This window comes from Stegastes partitus, unplaced genomic scaffold (genome assembly GCF_000690725.1).
Source record: "Stegastes partitus isolate 25-593 unplaced genomic scaffold, Stegastes_partitus-1.0.2 Scaffold191, whole genome shotgun sequence".
NCBI lineage: Eukaryota > Metazoa > Chordata > Actinopteri > Pomacentridae > Stegastes > Stegastes partitus.
In genome coordinates this window covers 576,442-595,280 of record NW_007577922.1, presented here as the reverse complement: position 1 = coordinate 595,280, position 18,839 = coordinate 576,442, and the positions used below count along the sequence as shown (strand labels likewise).

Here is an 18,839-nt window from a genome sequence, read left to right as displayed (position 1 = left end):
TGTTGTAATTACACCCTTATATTTGATGTGTCAGTGGTTCACAAGCAATGAATAAAAATCTCATTCATACATTTTCAAATTCTGCCTTGCTTATCATGACTTCTGCAGCTCTTACAGTCCTCCCAAACTATGATTTCATTGAGCAGTTAATTTCACTAGAGTAAAAATTGTGTGTACACCAATATTTCTCATCAGTTCTGGTCCAACTGAAGCTCCATATAGCTAACTGTGTTGATGCAGTGATGCTGCAGGCACTGGACAGGTCACTTCTCAGAAATCAGTCTTGAAAGGAGCCAGAGAATGCATTGGCCAAATCCATCACCCATTTGCCTGGTATTTGCAGCCAAGTTCAGTGACAACAAATTATTATAAATATGTGCTTTTGTGTAGTTTGTATCTGTAGTCAGTTAGCAACAGGTTATGACCTTAAGGAACTTCTACATGACACTAATAGCTTCAGATAAAATGTGTTATTTCTTTTATGCCCTTTTACTGCATTATTTCAAAGAGGAGCAGGATATGTAGTTGCAGTGCGGGGCAGAACCATCTTGCATCAATCTAAGGGTTACTGTGCTATACAGCAATATAAAAACAACTAAGAATAGGTTTTTCATACAAGTCCTCTGGGCTGCAGTTTTGTCTGCAGTTAGAATGATATTTCAAGAGCATAACCTAATGGCGTTCCCCTTTTTTCTACGATATTTTTCTCCAGTTTAGTTGGTCCTCATAAGAAAGGGTTCTGACTGCTCTGTGCAGACTGTGAGCCCTGAGCACTAGCTGAGGAAAACGGCAACAAGGGCTCGGGGAGGTTCCCTGGCAGGTCCAGACCAGGCTGGGTGGGGTGGGTGAGTGACGAAGGGAGGGAAGCACCCTGGTGGCTCATAGGCAGGGGCAAGGAGGCACTGTATGGAAGTGAAGTGGAATGGGGAGCCGCAGAGGTGGAGCCCATCTGATTCAGACTTAGTTTTGGCTGCTCGGTTTGGAATGGATTGGTGGCTGAAGGAGCAGTCAGGCCTAGATGGAAAGAAACAAGAACGAGAAGAGTATTAAATTTACTTTAACCACATGTTCAAATTAGATTTACCATTTCTGAGACTGCGTCTAGAACCTGATGAATCGATCACTGCTGTTGTCTCTGACTGCACTACAAGTGCAAACAGAGAGTGATCATAAAACTCTTTAAACCTCTGACATTTAAAGCCTGCCTACAAAATTAAACTTGCATTTTTTAGCAATGTCATTACAAAATGACAACAGATGTACAAAAGTTGGTCACCAGCAAGTAGAATCTAAAAAGTTCATTGTCACAATTTTAGGTTGAAAGTTGGGTTTTATTTCATACAGAAATACAGTGGTGATCTATAGCCTACAATACACATATGACATAGTAAATGTAGTAGTGATGTACACATACCATTTTAGGCTACTTTAAATATAGACTTGTGGTGACTGTTGCTTCTACAGTCTATAGCACAATACATACCTGATAAAAAGGGGTTCTTGGTCTTGGCTTGAGGGTTTGCTGGGATCAAGGTGTCCAAGTTTACCAAAGAAGCTGCTGTGGGGCCCAGGAAGGCCTCAGGCGTCCGGCATGCACGAGGGCTGGGTGCAGCCAGGCTTTCTCCGAGACGGGACAGGTCAAAGAGCTCGGGACTGCCTTCCCCTCGCCCATTAACATTCACCTCACCACCATCCATGGCGTCATCAAACAAGTCACCATCTAACAGCAGAAAACAAGAGACAATGTAAATATGTGGGAGGCACAAAAGCAGAGAAAGTACAGAAAGATAATGCGTTGTTTACCCGAGGGGCTTCCAGCTCGGGGAGAAGGTTCCTCGACTCCTCCTTGGGGTGCTGTTCTTTCCGATGGGGCTAAGAATGGATCAACTCCTGCTGAGGCTATAGATATATAAATGTGAAAACTGATTTTAATGATCTACATCACTTCATTTATTTAGGCATATGAGGGCCGGTGAGCACACACACTCGCCTGTGTTTCCAGGGAAAGCCCACACTTTCCCGACAGGATTGAGGTTGGAGACATTGTTTTGTGGTGCATCCCAAGGGTTGGCAGGGGGCTCCCAGGGTGGAGGAGGGCTGTTGGAAGGTGGAGGCACCATCCAGGGAGAATCCGCTCTTGGGATGTTAGTGCTACCTTCTTTAGCGATACAGCAGTGAAGTAAAGAGAGGAGTTAGTTAGCGTGTGAGCAGTTCAAATTATATTGTGCAAATGAAGATACATCTATTCAGTAAAGAAGAATTTATAATATAAACTGCATTTCTTGGGCTGACTCCTAATTGGAATATTCAATTATAAAAGACTATATGCTTCGGTCATGGTAAGCTAAGTCAAGGCTCACCCAGGGAGTCCCAGGGGTCTGTGCCCCCAGCGCTGGCAGCAGCCTGGTGTGGGGCGTTATTCCAGCGACGGTCACTGGGAGGAGCATCCGTGGGTACTGCAAAAACATCTACCAGGTCCATAAAGGCCGTCTGACCACACAAACAAGAGAAAAAAATCAGTTTAAGTTCAGCATATTGTTTCACCACTTGATATTTGACTTTATCAGGTTTGAAATTTTTTGCAGCTGATAGTCATATCGCTACAGCTGATTTTAATCTCGGTCCTTGATGAATAAACGCATGTTCCCACATCGATAGTTATATTTCATCACCCCCATTGAGATATTTCATACCCCAATATTTCATACCCCGCCTTTAGACTCCATTTCTCGTTTGCTCTCCTCCAGAGCTTTCTGGAGCAGCGACTCATCTCCTTGGCGACTGAGTTGCTCCTGTCAACAGATATACAGACACATGGACGCCTTTAGGCATAACTGCTTCTGGCAAAATTCGCATACTGTCACATCATAGTAAATTTATGACTCGGCTACAGCGCACAGGAACAACAGCAAACTTGTGTTTTTCATAGGCGACATACAGTATGCGTGCATTTGGCATGCACTAGAAAATTCTCTGGTCAAAGAGAGGAGAGAGCAGAGCAGAGCATCATGGTGATCTCTAACAGAGCAGTTCTATTGTGCTATAGTATATTAGCATAGAGAGAGAGAGAGAGAAAGAGAAAGGGAGGGAAGAGACAAAGAGAGGGAGACAGGAAATGGGGGTACAAAGGCTGCAGAGATAATACGACACAGTGATAGTTACAGAACTTTCAGCAAAGCACAAGGTTTAACACGAGTTAAACATTTGATAATGAGAAGTATAATCATCAAGAAAAGGCAAAAACACAGAGGATAAATCCCACTGCAATGAAAAACTTGTTAGGTCAAAGAGAACACACTACATTGTTTAAATCCTAACTGTTGGGAGTCATTTAAGATTTCAAAATCACTGACTGATTTTCAGATCATGTGGAATTTTTAGTTTTGCAAAATATCATCTTGACAGATGGTTTAAAATATTACAAGTAGAGATATTATGTATTGTTTCAGCAGCAACTACTGTGATGTACATATGCAGAATAGTAAGTAGGCCAACTAAACTGAAACACATGATGCTGCAACTTGATTTGCTGCTTGATATAAAACGAAAACTCACGCAGCTCTCATTTTCCATGACTAATCCACAAGAGACGCCTGTCTGATACAACATTACTTACTGTCATTTAAGGGTTTTTAGATCGAATGAGCTTTTTTTTAATTAAAAGACAGAGTCTGTTGACATGCAGGCTCCACATGTGCACAGCAGAATGAGCGAGGAACACTGAAAAGGAACATTTGGTTGCAAAAAAGAAATGCAACATCAGTCACGAGGGCTGCACTTCAATCTAATTCATGATAAACTTTCTCTCGCTACATCCACGGGGGTTCGGTGCCTCCCCAGTGGGACTCTACCTGCTGGTGTTCCTCCTTGCTCAGGCTCAGGGCTAGCTGGAGCTGGGTTTCCTCGTCCATGTCCGCATTGGCAGCAGGTGGGGGTGGACGCTGGACTGGCTGTGAGAGTGTTAACCAAGGAGGAAACTACAATCAGTATTTGGTCAACAAAGGTCAAAAGTATTCTTAGACATCGTCACAGTACATTGCATGCAATTCTACAGCCGTCACATAGTAACGGGGTCAGTCCCTTTGCACCTCCCTGACACCACACCAGAAGGTCAGAGTGACTGAGACGTGTATCTCAGACAGCTGGACTAAGAGGAGGAATCGAGTGGTTAGTAAAACAGAGGGATGAAGTTATAGTTGTTTAATGTCTACAGAAAGTTACATGTCCTTGTGCCGTTTGGAAGTGAGTAAATGATGGAGGTCATAGATCAAATCTAGGGAGGAGACAACGTGAGTAGTGCATGCAGTTGTTTCTCACAGGGGAAAAGACTGGCTGTGAGGTTGGTTTTAGTGTACAGAGCAACAGGAGATGTGCTTAGAGGGCAAAGGATGCATAGGAAGGGTCATCCCTTGTCCCACCATACTTGTACCTTCTGGGCCTCCTCCTTGCTGAGACTCATAGCGATCTGGAGCTGGGTCTGCTCATCAATATCCACTGTGGGAGGTGGCTAGGGTCAAGCAGGAAGGATTAGGAGGAAGACTAATCAAAGGGGAAAGGTAAAAGCATGCTTGATTTTTCTGAGGCGGTCAATTACAAGATCATTTAAATAACCCAATAATTACAGGTTCCTCCACAGAGAAGAGTAACATAGAGATCAAACATACGGATCTCAATTTGCTCATCAAATTCACAGACGATTGTTTGATTCCAGAAGTGGAAATGGCTGAGCGCTATAGTCTCCTATAGTGGCTGAGCGGAAGCCTAAGCGGGCAGCGGCTGCCCTTGCCTTTGAGACTAGGGCAGGCTGTGGGTGCTTAGGAAGGGATCAATGCACACATCCTGTCTGGCTTCTCACTCTTTCACTCACAGCTTCCTCATGCTTCAGCATCACTCACACTGATTGGCCAAAGTGCCATTATTGACTACATCAAAGATTTGATGATATCACTTTCTGTTAACAGTTCTGGGAAAATGGTGGCCCAGAAGACAAAGGGAGTAAGCAGTGCATCACCACCATGACACACAGTGTTCAAGCGTGTCTTCAAGCGTGTGCGCGTGTGTGTGTGTGTGTGTGTGTGTGTGTGTGTGTGTGTAAGCCATTTCATGTTTTACGACAGCATTACATGTCAGCAGCAGCACAGCTAAGAAGCCTCTTTCTGTCAGGCGCATGTGCTGTATGGATGACAGGTTTGTGCTCAGTGTGTGTGTGTGTGTGTGTGTTTGTGAGAGAGTGTGTTGTTTCACTTAGAGGTACCTTTTCACTTTCTTCTCGGCTCATGGCCAGGGCCAGCTGCAGCTGCAGCTCCTCTTCTCCGCTGGTCGTTGGTCGTGCTTGTTCCAGGTCTGGGGCAAGCGGAGGAGAGGAAGAGGAGGCTGCAGGGCCACGGAAAGAGCAGAAGAGAGTGTGTTTTAGGGAGGAGTGGGGAGCAATGGGATGAAGGGAGGAACATTAACAGATGGAGGGGAGAAACAAAGAAAGAAACACTTTAGGCTGATTTTTAGGGTCAGGAAAGAGCTGGCACTGTTTTTGCATGTTAATTTTCCACTGCCTGTTGTTAAGGGCCTTTGCTGGCATGGCTTGCCACAGTCTGCCTAACTCTGCCTGCACTGAGAACAATGGTGCGGCTGTGTGAGTTAGGTTGGTGGTGGGGGAGAGGAATGGATGGATTGGAGTGGGGCCCACCTTATTACCCCGAATCCTCTGGTTAGGTTTGCAGGACTGAGGACCAGATTTAGGGGCAGTAATAGAGGAGGGGGGGGGTGGCTGTCAGTATACCAGTCTGGGTGCCAAGTTGTGGGTCACAGGGGTAAAAGAGGGAAGCAGGCCACACGTTGGCAAAGTCAGGTCTCAGAAACCAATAATTTCCACTAAGCTGCCCTTCAGTATCAAATGTCTAAGCTGGAATAGTTGTTGGCAATTAGCTGCTGCCAACCTCCTGACCCCCCACCCACGCCGTCCGTCAGCATTTTGTCCAACCGTCTGCATGCTTCAGTCTCTTGGAATCCCCAAGAGACCACCGCTATCCTTCTTTATTGTCCTGAAAATCACCTAAACCACAGCAAGAAACTGTGCTGTTGTGCAAATATTTGAATTTGTGCCTTCACACAGGCCACACTCTGCTGTTTCAAGAATTTAAACACTTCTAAAGACCTTTGGAAGCTTTTTAAAGGCGTTCCAATCAGGATGAATTATTGGTTAGGATTTCTGGGGTGTGATATTGTTTCGGTTATCCAGCATGAAGCAGACATCTGTCTAATAAACCGAGCTCCGAATGTAACATCACTGAACCAAAGACCCAGAACCTGGAGTTGGTTGCTGGCCACATGTTTCCACTGGCACTCATTGTGGCTCAGAAAAGTATGCAAGTAATGTCTTTCAAGTGGAAAATATGCTGAAGAAAAAGGAGTTTTGGCTGATTAGTGGTCACAAAACTGTTAAGATTCTGTCCCATCTGTGGGCATGTCTCTGTTTTCTTCAAAACATCCAAACATGAAAGAGCAACTCGTGTCTTTATGAAACCACAGCTCTGCTACTGACTAACACCCTTAATAAACACCATGCACCACACAGACCGCACAAATGCCAAAGTTTATGGTACACACCATTCGTACCGCACTTACAAATGATGCACAGAGCTCCCGGATGCTTTTGCACGGCATGTTTTCCAGTTTGAGCTGCAGCTCTATAAGTCTGTGACATGAGCTGTCTGATGCCGACGCTCACACAAGCATCACTTCAGTCTTATATTATCAGGCCACCAAACCACGGCTGCTGCAGCGGCATAATGGATAGCATCGCCACAAGTAAACATGGTTTCCAGTTGTGGTTTTACTACGTTATAGTGAGACGAGCACAGACAGGGCCTCCTCTCTTTTGTAAATCCAGTTTAGCTGACGTGACTATAGGGGAGAATGAAAGGAATGCAGATGTCCAACCATGAGCAGAAGGCAAAACTGAGACTTTTTTTTCTATTATAACACAAGGAACAAGCAATTCTTTATCAAGGCTTGAATGTGCGGCCCATATAAAAATAGCATCTACGTCTGTGAGAAATCACAGGTGAGCTCTAACTGATCTGCTCATCACAAAACTCAAAAACTGGGCAGAGAGTAGAAATGCAAATCTGGCCATTTCTTAAAAGAATGCCTTGTTTTCCTGTTTCTGACAAGTGGAAAATCTTTGACTTTCCAACTGAGACGTCAATGGATGCTTTTATTCTGTGACTTTTGTCATTCGTAATAGTTCAGACTTGTGACCAACAAAACTCGTGACTTGTCATGGGTGCAGACAAATGACAGGTCACATACCACAGGAAATATTCAGGTATCTGTCAGCTCACTGCATGCTTTGATGAACTTAAGTCATGTCGCATGTGAAGGGATGAGAGCATGTGTTTTGTGAAGGGTGTATAAAGTTCGATCACAGTGTTTCGTCCCTGCTACTCACAGTGGAAGGAGGATGGTGAACCTCTACACCTGCTGACATCTTCCCCGTACGTCAAACTGGCAGCTTGGCGTCCCGGGTACGGAGGAGGCATGGACCCGGAGCTTAAGCTGCTGGTGACGCCCGCCATGCGCGTCTTGGTCTTCAGTGCCTGGCTCCTCTCCTTCTTCAGCTTCTCCTCATCCCTCAACAGAGCCACCAATTGTTTCGCCTTCTCTCGGACGTTGACACCCTGATCACGTCCATCTCGATCTATGTACTGGAAGTCTCTCAGTGTCTGAATGGTGTATATGTTCTCCCGGCACTCCTGGGCCACTCGCTCAGATCCCGTTTTGATCAAATAATCCAGCAGGGTGAGCGCCTTGTAAACATGCCTCCAGTTTTTACCGTGATCGTTGAGCCTCTTCCAGATCATACCCATGACCTCAGTAAAAGCCACCACATTGAAGGTCAGGTCTGCAATTTCAGACATGAGCGAGCTGGAGGGTCCCCAGTGGTCGTTGGAGGTGGCCTCCCGGACCTTGATCTCGGCCTCCGTGTAGTTGTTGACCATGTTTTTCATCTGGCGGCGCAGCGATGAGGTCTGCATGATGGCAGTAGTGTTTCACAGGCAACAAAGGAAAGTCTACCAGCAGGCCAGCCCACTGCGTTGCCCTCGGCAAGGTGGCTCGTTCGGTTAAGCGGAAAAATGCAATAAAGTAACGGCCTCCTGGAAACTTCAGTGACGTCCACAAGTGTGTTCCTGCTGCAAAGACACAAAGACAATTTGAGTCCGTACAGGGTGTATCATTCTTATGTAGGATATGAATGGAGATAACTTTCTACCATCTAATAAACACTTCATCCTCACAGTTGTTCCTCCTTTTGCGTGGCATTACCTCAGCATTAGTGACTACAGCTCGACTGTGACACATTTTTTTTTATTCATTAGTTGTGTTTGGAAGGGCAGAGGAACAACTCAGCACCCCTATGCGATGTGAAACAAAACACCTAGGCTCAGTTTTCCCTAAAACACCTTGAAGAATCTGCATACAGTAAGCTGTTCCTAAGGGAACACCCATCAGACTTGATTCCTGATTTTAATTTTACAACATACATTTTTCTTCCTTTAAAAGCAAATGTGTGTTTCAGACCCAACTCGACTGCAGGGACTACTGCTTCAGTCCGCTGATGTTGAAATCTGTGTTTTTACCTTTGAATGTTATCAGAAACGGGAGGAGCTCCACCTCTCCTGTTTTTCTGACCTGATTACATCACCGCAGCAGCAGCAGCAGCAGCAGCAGCAGCAGTCGGGCTTCAAAGCATTTGAACACTTACAAAACTGTAACAAAGCAGCTGGACTCCTACAAAAATACTCACACGTTTTGCCCACTAGAACCACCACGTTGTTTTTCTGTGCCCTGGACATTGGACTGAGTCGTCTCACATAGTCAGGGGAGCAGTCAGTCCAACTGATAGCTGTCTCCTCGACTTAACTAAGCACTGAGATGCACGAACACGAAGAACCGGTCTCTAACCTTTGGAATCAATACCCTGTGTCATGAGTAAGCATTTTTAAAAATTTTAAAAGGGGAATGGGATGAGACGTGAGATTTGAAATGCACCGTTATCGACCCTCTGAGTCACTGAAATATGAAATAAGGCAGAACGGGTGTTGTGATTCAGTGAACAGTGCAAACTTTTCAAAACATTATCTATGAAAACAAGATGACAGCACTAACCCTGCAATATTTGTCATACCATGAGAGGCTTATGTGTGCTGTAAGATGACCTTAAATAGATTAAGTGGTAGTGAGAGGCAAAATGTTTGCGGCTCAGAGGATGGTTAAAACTTAAGTGGTGACCAATGCAGGCCCAGTTTAGCCCCATTATTGCCCTGCTTCCTGATTCCTGACGATTGCTCAGCTGGAGCCCATGTGAGGAATACCTACAGTGTAAATGTGCCTTTCCTGTACATAAAGTCAGTAAAGAGGAGAAAGGGGTTTTAATACACTTAATGACAGAGCGAGCAATGCTTTTACAGTAACATCAAAGAATGAAAGTGGCAGTTTACCGCTCCCTCTGGCCAGATTCCTTATCCAGACTCCATTTACTGTCACAGTCATAATGAAGATATTAGTAAAGCCCCACAGGTATTTACTATCAAACCTGAAACACCAGATAATATGTTTTCTCAGCTTGTGACCTTGACATTTTACTGCATTCTTTATATCTAGTTTGGATGATTTGGGTCATGTGTGGGAGTCCTGCTGAGAGACAATGATTTCTCTTTATCTGTAAAGGAAGCAAACCCAAACTGCTCCCAAATCAGGCCTACAATGCTCGCACAGGAATGTTTCAATATCTCATAAAAAAAAAAAACGTGCGTAAAAACACCGAGCCACCGCATGAAAACACGGGGTTTCGATGGAACTTCTTTCCCTGACATGTCCTTTCTGTCCCAAACTAGGACGACTGGGGCCATTATTGCGTCAAATGAGATGATCGGGGGGTAGGTGAAGTGTGTGACCGTGACTCAGCCATGTTTCCGAGTTTTTAAAGTTGAAATCTTCGACGAAACAAGGACTAAACACTAAAAAATCGCAACGAGTCGCTCGGTCGCTGCCACTTTCCCCCTCTCTTACCTTCATGTCATAGCGCGTCAGCGGGGTCCCAACTTGGGGAGGCTTCGGGCGGAATAAGAGACGCCTCCGCCTCTCGACATGTCCCGGAGCTTTCGGACAGAGTGTGGAGAGATATTTAGAGCACAAAGGGGGAAAAAAAAGATCCGACGAGAAGTGTTCGGGGGAAGAAACCGAAACTGGAGCGCGGCGGTGCTGTTTTGTTATCAAAACTAAGTTGTGCGTGTGCGTATACCGAGCCTGCAGATGGCACAGCCCCCCTCCTGAAAACACACACACACAGTAAAAAATGGATGGAGAGCGAAGAGAGGAGAAGGGGAGGGAGGGAGGCCTGCTCGGTGCCTGCAGAGTCAGACTTAACCCTTTCACTGCCGGATGGAAACGCATATGTGCTGACTGGAGCAGGTGATCCAAGCGCACATACTGGGAAATTACGCACAGGACGTATTTTAGAGAGAAAATAATTAGTGGAGACGCTGAATGGACAGCATCTGCTCAGGTAAACCTAACAATACATTCTTTATATGATATCCTACAGAACAACAGCCATACTGTGTTAAATTACAAGGAATCTGTGCAAATAAAAAAACAACAACAATCACACCAAGTAATGCAATATCTAAATATTACAGAACACACACCCTACAGGCATGAAAAAAATAATAATGATATTGCACTGGGAAGTGAAGCAAGTGCACAACCACAAAATGAGATAAGGTACCCTTTAATTTCCCACAGATATAATAGAAAGGCTGAAACACTTGGTGAGTGAACATGTTGCCTCAAGGGGAGCCTACAAAGAACCACACTTCCTTTTCAGCAGCGTCATCCTTGCATTTCTGCTCTTTACTTATTTATCACCACTAATGGGATGTTGTCTGAAGTCACATCCTTATGCATTATATAAGGCCCAAAGGCTTCTGTGTGTTCAGTTTGGCTTGGATTCAATCAGATATGCAGAATCGTGTACATGTACGGGGATCATATCGTGGCGTAGAGTGAGGAATGATTACCCAACTGACAGAGGAGGAAGAAGCAGCAGCAGCAGGAGAAGAACGGTGGGTTGAGTTATGGTAGAGTGAGCAGGATATACAGGAAATACCAGCTCCACCTTGAAACAGCAAATACTCTCTTGGAGACGTCAAGAGGGCAAAGTACAATGAAATCAAAAGTTTATCAATTATTATCACAGTGACACAAGCTCTAAAGACTTTGAGGGATATTTCATTAAAAAAAATGTATGAAATAAACTTGTAGTGTGGATTCATGACTGTGGGAATGTACACTTGTCTCGCTGCAGCTCTCTGTTTCATTTTCATGTGACTCCCACTGATCAGGTCAGTCGAGCTCGACTTCATATACCTCCTCTGGCCCTCCTCTTCCTCCTCCTCCTCCTCTGTCTTGGCACCCTATGTCTTTATTTCTCCTGAAAACAGATGCCTGAACACTCTTTGTTTCCCAACAAAGGCATGATGAGGTCAGTGCAGGGGGGACATGCAGGCGAGGTCTGGGAAAACAGAAGAGGGGGAGGAGAGGGGACGGCCTACAGTGACATCACACAGGAGAGGAAATCTGACTTTTTCTTTGGGTGTGTGTCGAAGAACACATGTATTAGTCATGCTGTAGGAATATAAATCTGTTTACACAGTCAGATTGGAGGAACATGCCTACTTCTTAGGACAAGAAGTAACTCTCCATTGTGTAAACATTTAAAGTTAATGTGCAGATTTGGTTTAAATTTAGGGATGGACAACATGCGATTGTGATCAGGATAAATAAATTAGTATCAATCAATGTAATGTCACTGAAAGTCAACAGAGAGTTTATTTCATAATCTCACATATTAATTGATGCTATAAAAGTAGCATGACCTGTGTAATCACTGGTCAATTTGTGTTCACTCAAGGCTCAAGAAACTTCATTGTATCTGTTTTTCTTTACTGCCCTCTAGTGGCCTTGCTTGTTGTCTGAATGTTGTGTTATCCTACAGCTGCTATTGTGTTATGACACCATATTCTACATGTTCTTTAAAATAATCACTGCCCAGACTGGTCTGATGTTAATTTCTTAGCAAAGGAGTCATCTGTAATGAGTGTATGCACTTTGAAACATGTCTTAAAAGATCTTTGTGATATAAAAATCTACAGCCCACACACAAGTGAGGCTTGGGAAACAGGATAATTCCATGATACAGAAACAGAAAAGTGCAAGATGTGTAAACTCAAGGTGGAATATTAAAGGTTCTACACTATTTTTAGGTCAGCAATCAAATTAAGGCAAATCAGTGAGACTGACCATGTTAACGCTCTTATTTTTAAAAAAGTTCCCTCCGATTGTATCTGTTGTATCCTTCCATTAATGCAGCATCCAGAGGACACACACACTTGCAGCCATTGCTCACCTGTTCTGAATACAGCTGTGCCTCACAGAAGAACATTGCTCACAAAGAAGCATTGTGACAATGGGAAACATGGCATCAGAACAAAGCGAAAGTGGCAGAAGTCAAATTGTTATTCTAAGCAAAGACGTGTTTCGAAAGAGGCAGTGCCTGGAACTCTAAAATGCTTTGCAGGAAGTGGATCAGTTGCATCCAAAGCACAAGCAAACAGAGCAAACGTTACCACACCATCAGAAAATCAATACATGATGTTTTTTCCACTGAGAGATTCAGAAAGGCAACTTGATCACAGATAGATAATATGAGACTTAAAATAGCAAAGGTTCAGTCAAGGCTGAGTAGAGGTCTTTGAATCACTTCAGGAGGGGAAACAGGCCAAATGCTTGGCTTGGGCCAGGACATTTCACTGTGGATGAGTTGGACACCTGTACCGAATCCACTGACCCCCTGACCATTTGCACTCCATTCTCCACCCTCTGGTTTGTATCTTCATGGAAAATGATTCATACTGCAGAATAATGATGAGTCCAATGACACCTAAAATCACTGCGAGAACTGCTTGAAGACCAAATTAAACACTCTGTATTAGATTCCAAACAAATGCAAATCAGAGGTACACTGTAAAAATAAAACATTTCAACAGTTTTAACCCTTTCTTAAAGAATTTCTCAGTTTTATTCAACTGCAGATAAAAAATAACAGAAAAAAACTTTCATTTATATGTTAACTCCCGGGCCAAAATTGTAAATAATGTTACCATCAAAAAATCTAGATTTTTATAGTGATTTTTTTTTTTAACTATACCTGACTGCACAATATTTTTTTTACTCTATTTAAATCAGAAAAAAATGATTATTTCACAGATATGGTATTTGGAAAAAAAAATCTGTATATTAATAAATATATTTTAATTATAGCTTACATGCATGGCAATCAGCCAGGCCTCTCTGTAGGATTGCTTATCCAACCAATTCTTGAGGTTTTCATGAAGAAACCGTTATGTAGACTGTTCATTCAGAACGCCCTTGGCTTTTGAAAAGGATCATTTAATAAAGAGAAGCCACAGCTTTGCAGCATGTCCTGGCTTTCATAATAAACTGACAAGGTACTGTTCAGCGTGTTAGTACGGCATGTCCTTCAACTTTCACTGTATTCTCCTCCTTCATATTCACACTGTACATTGCTTTAGTTTCAAATGAATACCATCATGTTCTTCTTCTTGTATGTAACAGTTGAATTTATGACCCCTGCTCCCAGTTTTTATGGATGCGTCTTTATGCAGTGGAAATAACATCAGGTAACTGGATGTGGTGATGCTGCAGAGGACTCATCACCAGGCTCTGTGAATCATGGAGCAGAGAGGGAGCTGCTTCTTGAGTCTTAACACTGAGGAAAAAGTCGTGATGGTTGAAAATAAAGCATCTTGTGTGGAAGTGCTCTTCATATAAGCCTCATGAATAATCAAACTTCAAATGCACAGCTATGCCAGACAGTGGATGTATTTTCAAGTGGTAGACGGACACACTGAGAGCTAAAAAATCTCAAAGTGCAGCAAATAATTATTGTCACCATGACAGCTTTGCGAGCAATCAACGTAAAATGAACGTAATTATTTCGTGTTTGCGCTTCACACTCCCAGTGTCCATGACTACAGGGGTTTGAGCAATTATCTCTGTCCATTTATCCATAATGAGACAGGTAACACCTGCCTTAAAAGCTGCTAAAAATAGAGCAGCACATCTGATTAGGTTTGAACAGATCAGGATGTTTCTTACTTTGAGTGTTTGTCTCAGAAATAAAAGTCTGGATTTAAGTTGGACATATTTGTTGAGCTGCAATGCACCAATTGAAACTGATATATCAGGCTTGTGTAGAGAAGGAAAATTACATTTTTTTTTTTTTTCATGGACAAGGAGTGGGGGGGCTTCATGCTTCTATAAAAGGACAGTATTCTGGATGAGCCTGGTGACGCAAGCCCGCTGTGCTCGGTTCGGTTTATAAGAGAGGACGCTCGGCGCTGCTACAGTGGACACATGGGCAGGCAAGTGGGTCGGTAAGATTTTTTTGAGAGCCTCTCGGAGACGCTTGAAAGAACATTGAGATGAACGCAACTGAGAAGTTTTACCTTCCCGTTGACGGCATCCTCAAAATGTTCAACTCTCTCCCCGCGCACCAGCAGTCCCACATCACGCACACAGCTCACCAGAGCGCTGCCCTCAGCCCGGTCCTCCAGCACCCCAAGGTCTCAGACATCACGAAGACAGGCATGGGCATCATCAAAACCGTCAAAGGCTGCTGGAGGCAACAGGATGCCAGGGTGGGAGCCAGCAGGTCCTCGAGTTCTGGCAACCGGCAAGTATCGATCGAGCGAGTCCCCAAACGCTCCGTGGACCGGCTGGAGTTGGGTTTGACCAAACCCAGGAACTGTCACAGGATAGTTGTACTGGGGGCGCCCAAAGTAGGTAAAACCAACATCCTCCAGAGGTTCTTAGGGAACGAATTTGAAGAGCACTATGAACACACAATCGAGGATTTCCATAGAAAGCTGTTCCACATAAGAGGAGAGACTTATCAGGTGGATCTGCTGGACGCAGCGGGTGAGAGGGACTTCCCTGCAAAACGGAGGTTATCCATACTGACAGGTGAGAATCTGCAGCCTTAGTTGGATGATTTTTGTGGCCTGTGTGTGTTTAAGTAGATACTGTGATAATGCGTTTAAACTGGCATTTAATAACCAAACTGTTGATCTCTTCCTCTCCAGGAGACATCTTCCTGCTCGTCTTCAGTCTGGATGACAGAGAGTCTCTGAATGAAGCCTGCGAGCTGCTCAACGAGATCCAAGCTGCAAAGGCAAAGTTACTGAAATCAAAGCGTCCAGCCAGAGTACCAGCCGTGATGTGCGGCAATAAAGCGGACCTGGACGCACAGAGAGTGGTGAGACGCGCCGAAGTGGGGACGATCCTCGGAGAGGACGTCCCGTATTTCGAAACTTCAGCTAAGAACGGCACGGGGCTGGAGAGCGTGTTCAGAGCTCTCGCCTCTCTCGGAGGACTGCCGGACGAGACCAGTCCGTCGCGACACCAGCTCATCTCCATCCCCACCTACCAGTCGCTGTGCGTCGGCCGGAGAGGCAGGAGAGGGATCCGCACGCCGGGGCTCGGTGCGCCATGCGCCGCCGTGGACCCCCTGGCGCGCCGACCGAGTTTCACCAGCGACCTGCGGCTGGTGCTTGGATCAAGCACCAAAAACAACAAACCCGAGAAGTGTCAGATTCAATGAATTGTGAGGCTTCTCGACAAAACAATTGCAGTAGTATGCTGCAATATCATATATGTAAGGAGTTATACTCTGTAGCGCCTGGCTGGACCGGTGCGTTCTTATTTTTTTGTATATGTATGAGTGTATTATATCGTCCTATAATAAAAGTTGAATATTTCTAATTACCGTAAGTGTTTTGTTATCATCTATTCCATCAGTCAGTTTATTATAGACACACAACCCATTTACGAGCAGATAGACAGATACTGTTGTCATGAACGTCAGCAGTCATTTCTTCTCAAGTGATGATGCAAAGCCCCATCATAGGTGCGTGGGAGGGTGCTGAGCTACGCCAGAGGATGACTCAAACACCGACCTTAAATGTCTTTAAGGCTGTGAGACGTGAGGGATTGTTCGCCCTGAGCACCCACGACGTTGTGAATAGCATCAAGGACCGAGGTGAGACAATGGCTGTTAATCAGCAGTCTACACACTCTCGTATCACCATGGTTATTCCGAGGAAACAGTCACAGCATCATCTGTTGAAGAGGAAGGGGAGGAGGGCGAGGGGAGAGAAATCAGCACCATGGAGAGAGACCACTGATGAGGAAGCTCAGCTTACTGCTTTGACTCTGACATGAAGTTTAACACGCTGTATGGAAAGTCTTTACTCAGAAGGTGCTCATTCTGTCAGTCACTCTGAAGGAGACTGACAGATTTCCTTCTCTGCTCTGTAGAAAACACCTAAATACTGATCTTAAAATAAGATCATATTCAGGCTCAAACACATTATGTGGTCATATAATGGTTTATGACTATCAAATAAACCACTGATGCTCCATTATACAAGCTGAGACTAAAATAGTGTGTCAGAGCTTGATGTGGGAGTGAGTAGGAGGGCTACGCAAGGACAAAGATCTGAGGAGGTTTACACTGTTTCTCTTGGCTCCAAGATGTGCTTGGTTGTAACAAATCTTTAAATATCTATTATATAGTTTTGGATGACATACAGTTGTTGTTTTTTTTTAGGAAACAATGGCAAGACTGGTCAGATTTGGTGATGCTGATGATTACTGGAAATGACTGAAAATGAAATGATACAGCGCTGTGAAAAATGATTTGCCCCTCTCCAGATATCTTCTATTTTTGCACATTTGTCCCACTTAAATGTTTCAGATCATAAAAATTGTTTTAATATAAAACAAAGATAACCTCAAAACCACAAACTGTATAGTGTAGACTTGTCAGTCTACCAAATGATCAGATCCATTTTGCAGTTGTGTTCCGTCATCTAAATAGAACCTGTCTGGTGCTGTGAAGTAGCTAAAGGACATCAAAAAGTAGCACGTGATGCCGCTTTCTAAAGAGATTCAAGAAATCAGATGAGAACAAAGTCATTGACAGTCATTAGTCTAGAAAGGGTTACAAAGCCATTGCTAAGGCTCCGGGAGTCCAGAGAACCACAGTGAGAGTCATTATCTGCAAATGGAGAAACATGAGCAGTGGTGAACCTTCCCAGGAGTGGCCATCCTACCAAACTGTCTCCAAGAGCACATCAACATCTCATCCAGGAGAAACCAGAAGAACTGCAAACCTCACTGGCCTCAGTTAAGGTCAGTGTACACGGTTCCACAATAAGGAAGACAACGGGCAGAAATGTCATCTATGGGAGAGATGCAAGCTGTAAACCACTCCTGTCCAAAAAGAACATAAAGGCTCGTGTGGCATTTGTCAAAACAATATCTAGATGAGCCCCAAGACCTTTGGTATAACATCCTGAGGACTGATGAGTCAAAGATGCTTCCACAGAACCTGAACGACTTGTCATAATTGATGGAGCCATGAATTGTGCTCTCTATCAGAAAATCCTCCTGGAGAATATCCACCCATCAGTTCATGACCTAAAGCTCAACACAAATGTGTTCTGCAGCATGACAATGACCCAAAGCACACAAGCAAGGCCACCTCTGAATGGTTCAAAAAAGAACAAAATTAAGGTTTTGGAGTGGCCGAGTCAAAGTCCAGACTTGAATCTAACTGAGATGCTGTGGCAAGACCTTAAAAGGGCAGTGCAAGCTCAAATACCATCTAATGTGGCCAAATTAGCTGGAAACGTGGACGTGAGGGTTCCAGAAGAAATATGTTAAGAATGGTAAAATACTGTAACATTTAAAATGTACAAAAAACAAAACAAACAAAAAAATGGCAAGTTTCTGTAAAATAGTGATATTTTAAAATGATTTACATACAGTAAAACTGTATAATATTATGGTCACCCATTGTAAAAGAACAAATTGCTATACCCAAAAGTATAGATTGTTGATGTAGAGACTGTATATAATTTTTTAAAAATGCAACATGCAAATTAAACTTTTTATTTGTGATTTTACTAGATATTATCTGTAATTTAATAAAACAGAGAAAAGAAATGCATTTTTTTTCCAAGTAACAGCAAATATTTTTAAAGTAAAGACAATTTTGCTGATTTAAAAACAGTAAAAATAATGTAAATTTACAGTCAAAAGTTACAAAACAAAGGAATTATCATTTGTGAAAATACAGATTTGTCTTATAGATATCATTTACGGTTCTGACCTTTTTTTTTTTTTTTTTTAGGTGACCATGTAAAGTAATACTTTTTTTTCCCTCTGTGACTATTACCTGTAATTACTGTAAAATGATTTTTTTTAAAAAAAAAGTAATATAACAGTAAATTGTTCACATTGTCTTCTCTTACATTGTCTTACTTGACGCCACACAATACAGTTCTGAGACTGTTCACTAACTGAAATGAGTTGAGTTTCTTGAGTTTATAAGCAGCGCCTAAACTTCCGAAAGGGTTTCTGTCAAAGTTCTTCTGTATTAACACCTAAATATATCCATTCCTGTGCCATCACATTGTCTATCACATTTCATAGAGCTCTCTGAGAAAACTCCAGGGAAATTATGACATTAGAGTCTTTTAAAGGCTTTTTAAATGAAAGAAAGCTATTACTTTTCCTTTGTAAGAATAGACTTGCAGTCAGAGCGGGGCAGGAAAGTCACAGTTCAAAATGGTAATTATATAAATTATATGTGATAAACATGCAGCATATTTCTTGTAGAAATGTATTATAAA

At 43.4% G+C, this 18,839-nt stretch overlaps 2 protein-coding genes across 4 annotated transcripts; one reads left to right on the top strand and one right to left on the bottom strand.

Annotated features, from left to right (window-relative positions):
* Positions 1–2: 2 nt before the first annotated feature.
* On the bottom strand, positions 3–10,355 carry epn3a (epsin 3a). 3 transcript variants are annotated; one of them, XM_008280397.1, is made up of 11 exons: positions 10,069–10,355; positions 7,448–8,189; positions 5,255–5,373; positions 4,430–4,507; positions 3,852–3,950; positions 2,709–2,792; positions 2,361–2,490; positions 1,985–2,158; positions 1,804–1,899; positions 1,484–1,720; positions 3–1,014 (listed from the first exon to the last, which is right to left on the bottom strand). In XM_008280397.1, the coding sequence occupies exons 2-11, from the start codon at positions 8,031–8,033 to the stop codon at positions 725–727; spliced, it is 1,893 nt and encodes a 630-aa protein (XP_008278619.1). In that variant the 5' UTR covers positions 8,034–8,189; positions 10,069–10,355; the 3' UTR covers positions 3–724. The 3 variants fall into 3 exon arrangements, with proteins under 3 accessions (XP_008278619.1, XP_008278620.1, XP_008278621.1); XM_008280398.1 differs by having other exon boundaries at positions 1,991–2,158; XM_008280399.1 differs by lacking the exon at positions 4,430–4,507.
* Positions 10,356–14,476: 4,121 nt separating this feature from the next.
* Positions 14,477–15,742, top strand: rasd2a (RASD family member 2a). Its single transcript, XM_008280400.1, has 2 exons — positions 14,477–15,105; positions 15,225–15,742. Exons 1-2 carry the CDS (start codon positions 14,565–14,567, stop codon positions 15,740–15,742), a joined length of 1,059 nt encoding a protein of 352 aa, XP_008278622.1. The 5' UTR covers positions 14,477–14,564.
* Positions 15,743–18,839: the final 3,097 nt, after the last annotated feature.

Excerpts from the sequence above, each read along its gene's own strand:
- rasd2a (XM_008280400.1), top strand. The coding sequence starts at position 14,565 with ATGAACGCAACTGAGAAGTTTTACCTTCCCGTTGACGGCATCCTCAAA. Across the intron at positions 15,106-15,224 it reads GAGGTTATCCATACTGACAG|GAGACATCTTCCTGCTCGTC; the intron begins GTGAGAATCTGC and ends CTTCCTCTCCAG.
- epn3a (XM_008280397.1), bottom strand. The coding sequence starts at position 8,033 with ATGCAGACCTCATCGCTGCGCCGCCAGATGAAAAACATGGTCAACAAC. Across the intron at positions 5,374-7,447 it reads TTCACCATCCTCCTTCCACT|CCTCCTCTTCCTCTCCTCCG; the intron begins GTGAGTAGCAGG and ends GTGGCCCTGCAG. Across the intron at positions 4,508-5,254 it reads GCCGAGAAGAAAGTGAAAAG|CCACCTCCCACAGTGGATAT; the intron begins GTACCTCTAAGT and ends GCTTGACCCTAG.